Source organism: Cynocephalus volans, chromosome 1 (assembly GCF_027409185.1).
Source record: "Cynocephalus volans isolate mCynVol1 chromosome 1, mCynVol1.pri, whole genome shotgun sequence".
Taxonomy (NCBI): domain Eukaryota; kingdom Metazoa; phylum Chordata; class Mammalia; order Dermoptera; family Cynocephalidae; genus Cynocephalus; species Cynocephalus volans.
Window position 1 is genome coordinate 25,250,542 of NC_084460.1, and position 15,273 is coordinate 25,265,814.

Below are 15,273 nucleotides of genomic sequence, written 5' to 3' on the forward strand. Positions count from 1 at the left end.
AACATTCCGGAGCTTTCGTTTCTTCTGCAGAATGATGGAGGATTCATTCACCCCTCCCTTCAACAAACATTTATTGAACATCTGCTATAGGCCAGGTGTGACGTAGGTGTGGTGCCTGGTACATAGTGTGAACTCAAAAAATTTGTGGTCTTTCATCTTGCTCTTTTGTACCTTTAGCAATAAATATCACAGTATTTCATACGACGTGTTCTCAGCTGAGTCCCAGTTCTCCCATCACCTCCGATAGAATCTACTAACACCTCATTTGTTTATACACTCACTTACCCCGACTCAGTTCTATCACTTTTGCTGTTAACTTACACATGTAGACACATCATCTCTAAACACAATTTAGTTTCACATGGTAAAAGTTTCCTATTCCATTTGTAACTTCCAGTGGCAGTACAGCACCCTGATTACACGTTGGAACCTGGAAAATACATTGAATGTGTAAACTCACCATTCATTGGTATCTCAGTTGTTCCTGGTTTAAACAGTCTTGCTAAGGGAGAGTCCTCTCTCGGCTTATTTCAAATTGGCGATGGGGTTATGAGAAGACTCTCACTGCCTACTTGCAGGGAAAAGGGTCTGGTATTTCAGGTCTTTGTGCTTAGGTTTTGGTGCTGTGTCCTGGGAGCCATTAATCCCTACTGTAAAGTGGCTGCTTTGGGCTGGCCCCTGGGCCTGTGCACTCTGTCCTGTGAGATGTGCTGATTCCAGCCAGGCGCTCAGAATCTCTGGGCTCAGGGTCTCCTTACTGCAGACCTCTACTGGTTCCATGCCATTTGGCATCCATGTACCTCTACTGGTTCCATGCCATTTGGCATCCAGGTATTTGTCATTGATGCATGCATGGTCTTGGGGATCATCTGCCTGCCACATAATGAGGACCAGACTCATTACCAGAGAGACTTTACCCTAGCACTTCCTTCATGAATGCTGTGTCGTATTGACCATCACATTGGGTTGAGTGTGGGACCTTTAGAGCAGGGGTCTTCAAACTATGACCCATGGGCCAGATCTGGCCAGTGGCTTGTTTTGGTAGGGCCCAAGAGCAAAGAATGATTTTTACTTTTTTAAAAGATTGTGGGCTGGCTGGTTAGCTCAGTTGGTTAGAGCATGGTGTTATAACACCAAGGACAAGGATTTGGATCCCCATACTTGCCAGCCAAAAAATAAAATAAATAAAAATAAACAATTTTTTTTAAAAAGAATATGAGACAGAGATTATGTGGCTCACTAAATCCAAAATATTTCTGATACTTTATAGAAAAAGATTGCCAGACCCTGTTTTCGAGGCATGCAGCTTCACCTGTACCACGGTCAGGGGAGCAGGGCAGAAATGGACAGATGTGTGGTACTTGTGGAAGTGAAAACTTTTTTGAAACTGAAAAGAAATGCAAATGACTCATTAGTAAATTATGCACAGCTGAAGAGAGTATTAGTGAACTGGAAGATACAGCTAAATAATTTATCCAGAATGCAAGAGACAGATAAGGAGGTGAAAGAGAAATTAGGAGACATAGAATGTGGAATGAAAGTATCCAACATCTGTTCTGATTGGAGCCCAGGCAGGTGGGAAGGAAAAAGAGGAGGAACAATATTTTAAGAGATAATGATGCAGTTTCCCCACAACTGATGAAAAGCATGGATCCAAAGGTACAGGAATGTGTCCCAAGCAGGATAAATAAAAAGGAGTTCACACTTGTACCCATTGTAATGAAACAGAAAACCACCCAAACCAAAGAGAGCATCTTGAAAGCATATTTTACATTATGATTCAAATTTACTAATTGTCATAAAATTATTCAGGTTCCCTATCTTCTGGGACCAATTTTTGTTAATTGGGAATTTGTTCATTTCATCTATGCTTTCACATTTTTTGGTATAGGTTTGAATTGGAAAAGTTTTTATCTTTTCTGCAGTATCTGTGGCTATGATCTCTTTTTTAAAAATTCCTAATGTTTACTTTTGTCATCTTTTTTATTTTGTCAGTCTTGTCAGAAAAATGTCACTCTCACCCACATTTTAAAGAACGAAATTTTGTTGATCCTCTCTATTGTATGTTTTTCTTTTTAATTAATTTCTGCTCTTCTACTTTTGGGGATTTATTTTGCTGTTCTCTAACTTTTCTTTTTTTTTTTTAGGAACTCATTGGTACTGGGATCTGAGCCCTTGACCTTGGTGTTATAACACTGAGCTCTAACCAACTGAGCTAACTGGCCAGCCTGTTTAACTTCTTCTTTTTAAAAATTTTTATTGAATCATGTTTTTATTGATTATACATATTTTTTGGGTTCAATGTTGAGATATATTGATCAAATCAATATTACTAGTATATATATGTTACAAATCATACTTATTCTTTATGCCCCTTGTCCAATCTCTCCCTATCCCCAACTTCCTCTCCCCTCCTTCCTCTAATCACCCTAGATTTCTTCTCTCCTTCTGAAAGAGTAATGGTTACTCTATTGATTTGTTGCCTAGATGATCTGTCCAATGCTGAGAAGTGTGTTCAGGACCCTAATATTATCGTAGAAGAGATGCTTCTTCTGTCACTCTGGAATGGGCTTTGTGGAGAGAGACATCCTCTTTTTTTCTTTGGTCTCTGCTGGTGACTCTCCTTGTGTCAATGCACTCCAGTGGCTGCAGACCATTCGTGTGGTGGTTGTGGCGTTTAGCTGCTTTTGCGGCATTAGTGGTTATTGTGGTGGCTGTGGTGGGCCACTCACATGGAGGTGATGTTTTTGGTATGCTCCTTACCTAGTTGCTCGTGGCTCCCAGATCCAAGCCTCAGGACCCCGGGTGGGTTCCGAGGTGCTGGGTGGTGTGCCTGGGCCAGAACTAATTTTTTGTCCTTTGCTTCTAAAATGGGGGAACTTCCTGTGAGGAGCAGCACCTGAACTCTGTGGTTTAGCTAAATTGCTGCTTTGCTGCCGCTTCCCTAGGGAAGGCTTTTTGTGCAGCTCGTGTTTTAATGGTTGACTTTATAAGTACTTCTGGCTCTCCAGAGACCTGGTGCGGCTGGGTTGTGTAGAAACTCTGATCTGGGCCTGAGTCTGTTCATCAAACTGCACCCATGCAATTCTGCATTCCCTACCAGTCTCCTCTGAGCGGTCCTGTGCTGACTGGGGGGCAGATCAGCTGTCCTTGCTGTGTCCCAGTGTTCCCCATGGTGGGCCCGTCTCCCCCACTGCCTGTGCTCCAAACACTTCCCGTGGGACAGGCCATGCTTCGATCCCTTGCGATGACTCACTGGCCTCTGAGTGGCTCCTTTTTTCACTTGTTGTGGCTCATCGCTCCTATGTGGGTCCACGGGAGCACTATTAGTGGTCTTGCTGTCCTGGGGGCCACCAAGGCCCTCTTCTACCCTGCCACCTTCAAGCAACTTCATCCAAAGGGCACAGCTGTGACTTTTGCCAGCTCCTGCTCTGTGCGCTTAGCAGCTCCAGCCTTAAAGCGGCTGTGGCACGAAATGGTTGGAGCGGTTTTTTCTTTCTCTCATCGTGGCTTCTCCCACCTTCATGCACTCTGTAGGTCTCTCCTCCTCTTCCCCTGAGCTCTAGTGGTCCCAGCTTGGCTGTTGTTGCTTTTTTATAGTTGTGAATTGGTTGATTTGTGGGAGAGAGTGACGCTGGGGACTGTATATTGTGCCATCTTGACCGGAAGCCCTGTTTAACTTCTTAATGTGGGTGTTTGGTTCATTAATTTAAACTTTTCTTCTTAAATGTGCATTTCCCTCTAAATACTGCTTTAGCTGCATTCTACAAATTTTGGTATGTAATATTTCATTATACTGCAAATTTATTCTGTTTTCCATGATGATTGCTTCTTTGGCCCACAAGTTTTTTGTTTTTTTTAAAATTTAACTTAATTTTGTCAATATTCAATGTGGTTGATTATTGTGGCCCATTACCAAAACCTCCCTCCCTCTCCCCAACCTCATATCTGTTCACTTGTTGTATCAACTTCAAGGAATTGTAATTGTTGTGTCTTCCCCGCCCCCCGTTGTTTGTGTATTTATTTATTTATTTATAGCTCCCGCATATAAGTGAGAACATGTGATATTTCTCTTTCTGTGCCTGACTAGTTTCACTTAATATAATTCTCTCTAGGTCCATCCATGTTGTTGCAAATGGCAGTATTTCATTCTTTTTTATGGCAGAGTAGTATTCCATCGTGTAGATGTACCACATTTTCCATATCCACTCATCTGATGATGGACATTTGGGCTGGTTCCAACTCTTGGCTATTGTAAAGAGTGCTGCAATGAACACTAGAGAACAGGTATACCTTCGACTTGATGATTTCCATTCCTCTGGGTATATTCCCAGCAGTGGGATAGCTGGGTCATATGGTAGATCTATCTGCAATTGTTTGAGGAACCTCCATACCATTTTCCATAGAGGCTGCACCATTTTGCAGTCCCATCAACAATGTATGAGAGTTCCTTTTTCTCAGCAACCTCGCCAACATTTTTTATTCACAGTCTTCTGGATATTAGCCATCCTAACTGGGGTGAGATGGTATCTCAGTGTGGTTTTGATTTGCATTTCCCAAATGCTGAGTGATGCTGAGCATTTTTTTATGTGTCTTTTGGCCATTCATATATCTTCCTTTGAGAAATGCCTAATTTGCTCTTTTGCACATTTCTTAATTGGGTTACTTGTTTTTTTGTTGTAAAGTTGTTTGAGTTCCTTGTATATTCTGGATATTAATCCTTGTCAGATGTATATTTTGCAAATATTTTCTCCCACTCTGTTGGTTCTCTTTTAACTCTGTTAATTGTTTCTTTTGCTGTGCAGAAGCTTTTTAGTTTGATATAATCCCATTTGTTTATTTTTCTTTTGGTTGCCTTTGCTTTTGGGGTCGTATTCATGAAGTCTGTGCCCAATCCTACTTCCTGAAGTGTTTCTCCTATGTTTTCTTTAAGAAGTTTTATTGTTTCAGGGTGTATATTTAATTCTTTAATCCATTTTGAGTTGATTTCCACAAGTTGTTTTGAGAGGTATTAGAGGTTGATGTTCTCCTGGCTTCCTGTTGTTGCTTTCTAAGCATTATTTTCTCCTTTTTGAAGAATGCTTGCCACTCATAGCTGCCTATTAGCATTCGATTTTGCATGGAAAAGACATTATTTACCCTTTGGATGAGGAGGTAAGGTGGTGTGAATCAAAACAATTTTGGTGTGCCACAAACTGGTGAGTTTCCTAACCTCAGATTAACTATCCTGATTGTATCATTGCAGCTTCTGTCAACTTCAGCTCAGTTCTTTAAGTGCTGGTGTGCCCCTGAAAGCTGGCATCATTATATGTGCATTAGGCCCAAGGGACTCATTTTAATATGCAGGCACCTCACACGCATGAAGATTGGGGTGGTGGTGGGTGGTGGGAGGAATGAGCAGAGAATGCAGCCCAAAGCTGCGTCTTTTCATCTTCTCAGAACCCAGCTAAGCAGTTTGATGCTGCTGGTCTTTTGTGGACCCTGAGAGCTAGAGGGCGCCTTGGAGACTATGATCCAACATCCTTTTTTTTTTTTTTTTTCACAGATGAGGAATCAGCTATCAACCCCTGGTATTCAAGAAGTCACAGAGATCTGGCCAGTTAGCTCTGTTATTTAGAGTGTGGTGCTGATAATACCAAGGTCCGGAGTTCAATCCCTGTCACTGACCAGCTGCAAAAAAAAAAAAAAAAAAAAAAAAAAAAAGTTACAGAATTAATCAGTTTGTTCTTTCATTCATCAAAGAAGTTGTTTTTGTGTGTCTGCTGCATGCCATAGATATCTCTAGGTGTTGGGAATACACACAGTAGTAAGCAAACCCAAGTGCCTGCCATCATGGAGTTTACACTATAGTAGAGACAGAAAATCAGTAAATATGTAGCACATCAGATGTTGATAAGAATTAAGGGATGTTGCATTGTTTTATACAGGCTCTCAATGAAGAGGTGATGTTTGAGCAGAGACCTTAGGAAGCAAGCCAGTGAGCCATGCGGAGATCTGGGAGAATAATAAAAACAATGGTAATAATAATCCATGATCTCTGACTTCAGAGACTTTATAATCCTGGAACACTGAATATAATCAAGTGCTAAAATGCAGTCATGGAGGCTGACTGGAAGACAATTTGGCCTGGTGTTCCTTTGGTAGACTTCATGGCTAGAGGGGATTTTAGGTATTCATGGCAGAATGTGTAGGTCATTTAGAGACGGAAGATGGAAAGAGAGGGGAAGCAAAAGGGAGAAACAAGAGAACCTGTTAGAGGTGTTAAGTCCAACCTGGTCAGTGTTTGGACAAAAGACTGAAGGATCTAGAATGTAAGATCTGGAATATAAGAAGTCTTTTGAATGAAAGCCAGGATGAGTCTGATGAGACTCGATTCTCCATCAAGCACTGTTTGCAGATTAATTTGGAGCTGATGTGCAAGACAGCTTGTCCAAAGTTTTTCAGCTGAGAAAATGTCCTATATGGGAGCAGGTCTGAGTGGGAGTTGTGGGATTCTCAGGTGTGCTCCAAGTTCGTCTAAAGTCATGAGGCACCTGGGGCTTTTTCTTTTTGTGTATAGATAAGAGTGTTCACCCATTGGGAAGGGTCATACATTATATCATCTGACCATTTTTATCTAGGCCAGCCTATGGCTAACTGTGATTTTGGTGTAAATTAATCCAGAGTTCTTATTCTGAGCAATGCTAATGGGGAATATACTGTTTTAATCCCAGTGACTAGTGAGAGTTTCAGGAAAGGAAATTGCATGAAACCACCACAAGATGGCAGCACTTCATACTCAGTTCGTGAGTGAGAAAATCCTCATCAAATTTGAAAGAGCTGCTAGCAATTCCTGGGGCTTTTTCTCAAATGTGGAAAGAAACCCTGCAACAGGCTTTGGTAATGAGTTACACATATATACAACTTCTTTACATCGACACAGAAGAATGGAAAGCGTCTTGGGAAGGTTGTTTAGCCCGATTTTTCTTCTCTTTTTTGCTTTTTTTTTTTTTTTTTTTTGTGGGCTGGTTGGTACATGGATCGAAACTTGGACCCTGGTGTTATCAGCACTATGCTTTAACTAACTGAGTTAACTGGCCATCCCACTTGTCTTTTTTGGCAATGACAACCTGGCAGCTTCTGAAGCCCAGCAGTTGATTAGGCTTATAGGGCAAAGGTTTTGGTCATTTGAGCTGTTTGTGTTCATAACCCGAGCCTGAGGGTGTTCAATCTTATCCATGCCTGTGATACTATTATTATTCGCTGAGCACTTAGCGTAATGCTTGGCATGTAGCCTTGCATGCATCAACTTGTTGCATCTTTACAACAGAATTTGGGGGTCAGCTTTGTATGGCCCATTTTCCAGACATGGGTCAGTGATAGAGGTATCTGTATGCTCTGTATCCCTCATCTACCCCAGCTATGTCCTTGGGCCTTTCTTCATATTTTCCAAACTAATACTGCATTGAAGAATAAATTACCTAGCAGTGCAGGTGGCTGTCTTTAATAGTCATCCTCAGCCCTCAAAAACAAGCCTGACTAACATCTGATGACACTCACACAGTTGGTGACTTTGCCCTTGAAGATTATATTTCAGTTTTTATTTCTGAGGACCCAAAAGGGAAAAAGTCCTTACCCACTCTATCCTTAGGTTTAAAAGGTATCTCTTGGAAACAGCATATGGGATTTCTTTTTTGACCGGTAAGGGGATCACAACCCTCAGCACGGGGTGGTCCACACCACGCTCAGCCAGTGAGCGCAGTGGCCATCCCTATGTACGATCTGAACCCGCGGTCTCAGCGCTACCTGCGCCGCACTCTCTCGAGTGAGCCACAGGGCCGGCCCAAAACAGCATATGGGATTTTTAAATATTCATCAGATAATCTTTGCCTACTATCTGGACAGTTTTGTCCATTTGCATTTATTTTGATTCCTGATGTAATATTGATCTATTTCTGTCATCTTACATGCTTTGTATTTGTAATGCTGTTTTTGTTTCTTTGCCCTTTACTTCCTCTCCTGGAGGTACTACCAACATAAGATCACTTTAAATTAAAATTTCCATTTGAGTTTTTTGGAACATACAGATCGTATGGGAATTTAGATCCTCTGGGTGAGGGCTGCCTTGTGGATAAAACTTCTCAAGGGAGACTTTTTCTCCTCCCTTTCTGCCGAGGTCAAAAGAGACAAATGTCCATTTCTGCATGGCAGGTTTATTTCCTCTTGTCCCTTACAGAGCATGAGGTTCGTGGTGCTCCAGCTTTGAGTGGGGCTCTACAGAACATATCTGAAATGACTTTACTGAGGGGAGGGTGCAGTGGATGCTGTTGGTACCTTGCCCGGATCCCCTTACTGGGATGGTGTATCACCCCTGGTTTCTGTGAGTGTACAAGTCAGGGGGAAAACAGGTGTCCCATGATTTTGTCATGATTCTGTGTATAATGGAACTCTTTATGGAAATCAAGCAGTTAGGTTATTAGAAGTGAAAGATTCAGCCTGCAAAAAATAGCCTCTAACAGATAAAATTCAGTCATTTCCCTCCAGTAAGGAATGTACAGACTCCGGTAATATCAGTAAGATACCAATTATATTTCTCTGGACAAATGTGAAATGGACTTTCTAGTTCAAATCATTCCTAGGTGAGCTAAGGAAAGACAGAAGGAAAGGAGAAAGGAAGTGTTCTTCATGCTTGATGGCCTCATAGGCTGAATAGCAAAGTTTTAAGACGGAATAAGGTAGAAGGTCAAATTCAAGAACACAGGGATGATAGTAACCTCTAGTCTGTTTTCTAATAACATCAGCTATAAAGCCACTCACTTCAACACCCTTCCTCTCCTACCCATGCCTTCTTCCTCTGCCCATCTCCCTAGCTGTCAGAAGGTGAACAGAACCAATGCCACTTTGTGCCCTGTGCCCTGCTGACTCCTGCTTAGCTTCATTCCTTTGTTTCACTGGCCAGTTACACCTTAACCTTAGGGCAAATTTAAAGGGAACATGGGTTTCGGGGTGTGAGGGATTTATTACAGCAGGTGGCATCAATGGTCAGTACAAAATCACAAGACCCCCGCCCGTGGATCACAAAATACCTGGTGAATGATGTTATTACCTCATTTTTCTTAAGATGTTTCCTTGAAGGTATTCTTAGTAACGGGCTTTTGCTGTATAAACATTGTCTAGCCTGCAGAGAGCTCTGACCGCTGACATCTGATTCTTCACTGTGTCCAGCTTCCTTGTATGTAAGTCATCCAATTAATAAGTATCTCTGATTACTGAATGGACCCGCCTACTTCCTTCTTTGGTCTCAAAGTACCTTCTCAATTTGGAGGGCATTATACTTTAACCCCCTCTTTGCATACTAGCTCACCAGAAGTTTCCTGTTGCTTGAGAGTCACAGGAGCCACCACTAACTAATCCTCTGGTGGATTCCTCTCAAAAAAATTTTATAGTTTTCTTGATAAAGTTCTTGCAACTATTTGAATTAGAAAAATTACTATTAAAATATGTCCACAACTTCTTTGATAACCCTCTCTTCACAAGGTGAAGCTAATGCCTTCCTTTTGATTGTGAGCTGGACTTATTGACTCAGGTCTGATGAATAGAAAGTGGTGGAATGGACTAGGTCATAAAAGGCTTGTGGCTTCCTCCTTGCTCTCCCTCTCGGATCACTTGCTCTGGGGGAAACTAGATGCCATGTTATGAGGACACCCAAGTAATCCTATGGAGAGTGACCAAGGTCTCCTGTCAATAGCCAGCAAGGAACTGAAGCCTTCTGCCAGTAGCCATATGTGTGAGCCATCTTGGGAGCATATCTTTCCACCCCAGTCAAGCCTCCCAATGACTGTAGCCCTGCTGAGAACTTGGCTGCAATATCCACAACCAGAACTGCCTAGCCAAGCCACTCCCAAATTCTTGACCCATAGAAACTGTATAATAATAATGTGTTTATTGTTTTAAGCTGTTAAGTTTCAGGAATAATTTGTTTGCAGCAAGAGATAACAAATACATTCTCTAACATAAAATTATGCTTCATTGGAACAAGATGATTTGTTTGTGTTTGTGGTGGCTGTTCAGGTGTGTCAGAAGCCATCGGAGGCCTGACCATAATCACTAGGAGGCTGATGGCTTGGGCAGACACACCACTCTTGTTTCCTTCCCCAGGGGTTGGCATGTCCCCAGGCAGGATGATGCTGAAGGCCAGGTGTTGGTACGGCTGCCATCTTTGGGTCTTCCAGTCCTGATTGGTTGGGTTAGATTGCCTGGATTCCTGTATTGAGGTCTCAGGTAGGTTAGCTCGAGGCCAGGTGTTTCTTCCCAGAAGAAGGCACATGACATACAGGCTGTTTTGGATTTGGGGTTCGGACATGGGATCCACAGAGATGAGGCACTGCAGCAACTTCTTTAGCCTTGCTGGAGATAGACTGGGGAGAAATAATTTGTCCTGTTTCTCCTGGTCATATGTCCCCATTCCCATTCCATCACAGGTGGTGTGTGAATTTTGGTGCTGGGTTGGGAAGAGGAAGGAATTGGGAAGGAACTTGAGAATTATTTTAATTGTATAACTTATGAAATCTCTGTAAAATCTCCATCTCTCCACCAGGACTTTGCCTGATTTCCAGGGTGTGGGGATTCTCCTGGGAACCCTTGAGGACCTGGTTGGGTGGTGGCTGTAACAATAGGGGTGGCTGGCTGAGGGAGAGGACTCCTTTTAGAACACCGAGAGATGTGGGCTGAGATGGTCCCTTGATCCTGAAGCCTCACTGCTTACTTGGGTCTGGGAGCACAGAGGAGAGGAAAGTAAGGAGCTGTCTACAAGACACCTGGGCTGTTGAAGTCCCACCCTGCTAAGCCTTTGTCCTTGCTGGCAAAGCCTTCTTAATGGTCTAGCTTCCCTGGCTTATGGCCCCAGGAGACATTCTGTACAGAACCACGATATGATGCTAAGTGGACATAGAATCACCGGACAAGCCCTCTGCATGTACACCTACAAAACTCCTCAAAGAAACCATCTTCAGAGTCCTTTATATGATAAGCAGTTTATCAAACTCCTTTCAGAATTTGGTGCATGAACAAGACCTTTCTGCCCTGAGCAGTCTTTAAGTTTCCTTCAATTGGATCAGAAGACCCACGTGACTCAACTGCTCCTGTGCCTCACCACTAGGAGGCTCCAGCACATTTTTTGCACCTAATGGCGTCAGCTTCCCTCAGGCTGGATGCTGAGGTATATCACCAATCTGCCTGCTCACCATAACTGTACTTTGGTTCATTTACCTTTATTTTTGTTTGCTTCTCAGACCTTTTATTTAAGCGACCTAACTTCGTTTGGATAGAGGTGATGGTCAGAAACATACACCACCCCCCTGCATTCTCCTTGCAGGCAGTGGAACTGGCAGACACCTGAGTCCCAACACATGCACCATGGAAAAAGTCTACAAAGAGGGTCGCAGCCCTGCCGGTTCCTTGCAAAGCCTGGAGTCGAGGGCAGCCACTGAGGTCTGGAGCTGCCTGAACTAAGATACCAGGAGGGGTATTTAGTGCAGAGAAGGCTCCTGCTCCCCTAAAGGGTGAAACTGACAAGAGCCTGAGACTAAGTGATGGGAGTTCCCACATTAAACAAGAGGAGAGAGAATGTGCGTGTGTGTGAGAGAAGACAGGAGGAGAGAAGACCGGGCTGGGTATGTGGGAAATGGTGGGTCTTGAGGATCGGCCCCAGCACTAGGGCTCCCATGAGTCCCAGCCATCAGTGTGGAGCTTTCAGAGCCGTCTTCCCAGAGGCTGACCTCCTAGGATGAGTCTGAGGCCTGGATTGGCGGGAAGTTGGTCTTATTGCAGGGGAATGAGACGCAGGGAGGTGTTGGGAGGGAGGTGGCGTGGTCCTGCCTGCAGAACTAGAGGTCCCAGGGCCCTGCGCCTTGTCCAGGGTCTTGCTTTGGCTGGCAGAGGGAGGCGTGGTTTCTGAAAATGAACCAAGAGAAGAATGAGGATATGGGAGATGTTGTAATTAGAATTGGAGCTCTCTGGAGCCACCCTGCACTAAATGTAGATTTTAGTGCTGTTTGGTGGTGTGAGAGCTGTCAGATTGCCCTGGTCTATGGGAACCTGAGCCTGGCTTTTGCATAAACATCTGTTGGAGGAGTATAGTCTGCTGGCTGGAGAACTAGATTTTGAACTTTGGCCTTGGACTAGATTCTGATCCTGGGTTTTCTAGAGTATGAAATTGGGACAGTAATAGCCTCACAGGGTGGCTACCAGGGTCAAATATGATAATGGAGGGGAAAGGGCTGTGCACACTGTTTGGAATCAGATCAATTTCTAGCTCAACTACTTGTTTTCTCCTCTTCCCCTAACTCCAAGTTAGGGACAATGACTAGCCTGCTCTTTACCAAACCCAGTTCCTCTTCTTTTAAGACATAGAAATGGACCACACTCCCTTGAGGATAGGTGTGGCCTCTGAGGGAATTCCAGGCTTTGCTGCACCTCTTCCAGGTGTGTCTTCGAGGCTCCTCGCAGAAGCTCAGGATGGAAGGAGTTAGGGCCCCACATCATCACTTGTGGCCATCAAGTGGAAACACCCAATTAGGACTTTATGTTGAGTGAGAGAGAAACTTCCATTGTGTTGAGGCCATTAGCCATTTTGGGCCTGTTTGTTATATCAGCTAGCATCATTCTAGCTAAAACTTAAACATAATAATTTAAAAATACAATCAGTAAGAAATTGGAATACTTGTAAAAAAATTCTAACTCCTAAACAGTCATTTCTTGTGCATTCTGTTCAATTCTCACATCTAAGGCCAAATCCACATACTGACACTTTAATTTTATCTATTTTTATCTTTTTATTTTATCAGTATACAATGTAGTTGATTTTCATGTCCCTTTACTGATTCCTCCCTTCCCCCTCCCTCTCCCCCCTCCCACCCATCAACATCATATCTGTTCACTTGTCTTAACAAGTTCAAGGAATTGTGATTGTTGTGTCTTCTTCCCTGCCATCCCCATTTGTTTGTGTATTTATTTATTTTTAACTGCCACAAATATGAGAACATGTGACACTTTGATTTTAAACAGACAATTTCTGGGAAATGGGATCACGTCAGAGATGGTCTCTTTCAACTTGACCGTTCCCCACCCCGGTTGGAGCTGGATTGTGATCACGCCCCTTAAAGGCCTCATGACACCTTCTTAGGATATTCTTAGGTGGCCTTTTCTCACCCTTTTATTCTAGATATTGCAGTGCTTCACTTTTTTAGAGAATACAAACTACTACTACCAGCTGGCATTCACGGGTTCATTCTCTGTGCCGGGAATTCTGTTAAGCACTTTGCATGTGGGATCCCATCTCATTTTCCCCATCCCATGAAGGAGATGCTATGATTTATCCCTATATTAACTTGCCCAACTTCATATAGATAACAATTGTTAAAAGTCTGATTCCATTCCCAGATCAGTCTGATTCACACAGGCTCTTCACACCTTTCCATGTGGCCTTCCAAAATGCAATCATCATGAAAAAGAATTTACCTTCCTTGGTGAGTTGAAGCTGGGTGGCATTTTTGGAGCTGCTTTTAGGTGTGTCTCCCGAATCTCTGGCTGTGGCTCTGCCTTTGACAGATTTGTGGCTCTTCTCTACTTCGCGAAGCTGCAGGAGAAAACGATCTATTGGTCTTGGCTAGGGAAATGGGTGTTTGAGGCTCAGAGCCCACGATGGTGTGAACTAGAAAGTGGGACTATTTTCAGTTCTTGGTAACTACCTTAAACTGTCTGTTATTGGTTCTCACAACTGATTGGAGATGGCAGTCTGAAACTCTCAGATTTATACAGTGTATGAAGGAACATCTGGCCAGAGAACAGAAACCCTTCCAATTCTCTATTTCAATGGTTTTCTGTATCTGTGCGGGAGCGCAGTGAGGTTGTAACAGAAGGAAGTGCAGATGGGGAACCAGCAAATAAACAGATTAGTTCCTGAAGAGGGACAAGGAAAGTTCCAGAAGCAAGAAAATCAGGGCTTAGAGAGTACTGTGTGTGTGTGTGTGTGTGTGTGTGTGTGTGTCCTCAGGAGACCTCCTAGCCTCAGGGACACAAGCAATATGTCATTGTGTGTGTGTGTGTGTGTGTGTGTGTGTGTGTGTGTCCTCAGGAGACCTCCTAGCCTCAGGGACACAAGCAATATGTCATTTTGTGTGTGTGTGTGTGTGTGTGTGTGTGTGTGTGTGTGTGTGTGTGTGTGTGTGTGTGTACTCAGGAGACCTCCTAGTCTCAGGGACACAAGCAATATGTCATTTTGCCCACAACATTTTTCTTAATATTTATACTGAATTAGTTTTAATATGTAGGATTATTGTGGGTACTGGACTTATTATGCATGAGTATTGGTTGAACCCATTGAATTTCATCTGTTCTTAAGCAACCTCCCCAAATTTAAGTCATTATTGTTATGAATCCCCAAATATCCTCATAATATAAATGCATGCTGTTGAATCTCACAAGGCTGCTTCCTGTAATACAGATATTTTTGGATTTGGTCTAGAAGAAAGCCATTTAGATAATACAAGTGGGCTCACAGAGCAAACTAGCAAAAACCAAACACATGGCATCTTTTTACCCTGCAGGATGAAACTCCCACCAGACTCACCACTTGGATTTTCTTCCTTAGCAGGGCATTGGCTCGAGAGAGGCTTTTGGAAACTGAGTTCAGGTAGTAGATGGCCAGGCTGCAAGAGAAAAGCATGCCCTTGTGGTCCTGTGATCTTGGGAAATGACAAGAGCTGTGTGCCTTTCCTGGGGAATCAAGGCAGGGTTCCTGGAATAGGCACCAAGGCTTTGCCTCTGGTCAGGCAGGAAGGAAGTCTTACCATCCTAAGTTCTCTTCTGAATGTGAAGAAGGTCCTGGACACCCCTGCTTCCTCTCTATGTTATTTAGCATGGATAAAACCTATACATCTCTAGCTCTCAGAGTGCTCAATAAAGGTTGGCTAAAGGAATCATCCCTCTTCTGGGACATGGCAGGGTTTCTTGTCTGCTGAAGAAGCTGGTCGTGTTTCCTGGGTACTTGCCCTGTTCCAGCAGGCTCTGTGTCATGTGCACACACTCCACATCTCATTGGTTTTGATGAAAAACCCGTGAAGTAGAAAGGATGACTACCATGTTTACAGACCAGTATCCTGGGATTCAGAGAGGTTAAATAATTTGCTCAAAGTTATCCTACCCATCAGTACTCCTTGGAGCCCACATTGAAGCCACAATCTTTCCACAGTCTTCAAGTCTTGAGAGAGGAGAGGTAGAGGTGATAAGATACCT

The 15,273-nt window shown here is 43.3% G+C and overlaps 1 protein-coding gene across 1 annotated transcript in view; it reads right to left on the bottom strand.

Moving 5' to 3' along the window:
- Positions 1-11,716: 11,716 nt before the first annotated feature.
- TMC2 (transmembrane channel like 2) overlaps positions 11,717-15,273 on the bottom strand; it is a 72,605-nt gene continuing 69,048 nt past the window's right edge. The window contains exons 17-19 of the mRNA XM_063086780.1: positions 14,609-14,687; positions 13,498-13,615; positions 11,717-11,931 (exon numbers count right to left, since the gene is read on the bottom strand). Coding sequence (XP_062942850.1) covers positions 11,717-11,931; positions 13,498-13,615; positions 14,609-14,687 — 412 coding nt within the window. The remainder of the gene's footprint in view (positions 11,932-13,497; positions 13,616-14,608; positions 14,688-15,273) is intronic.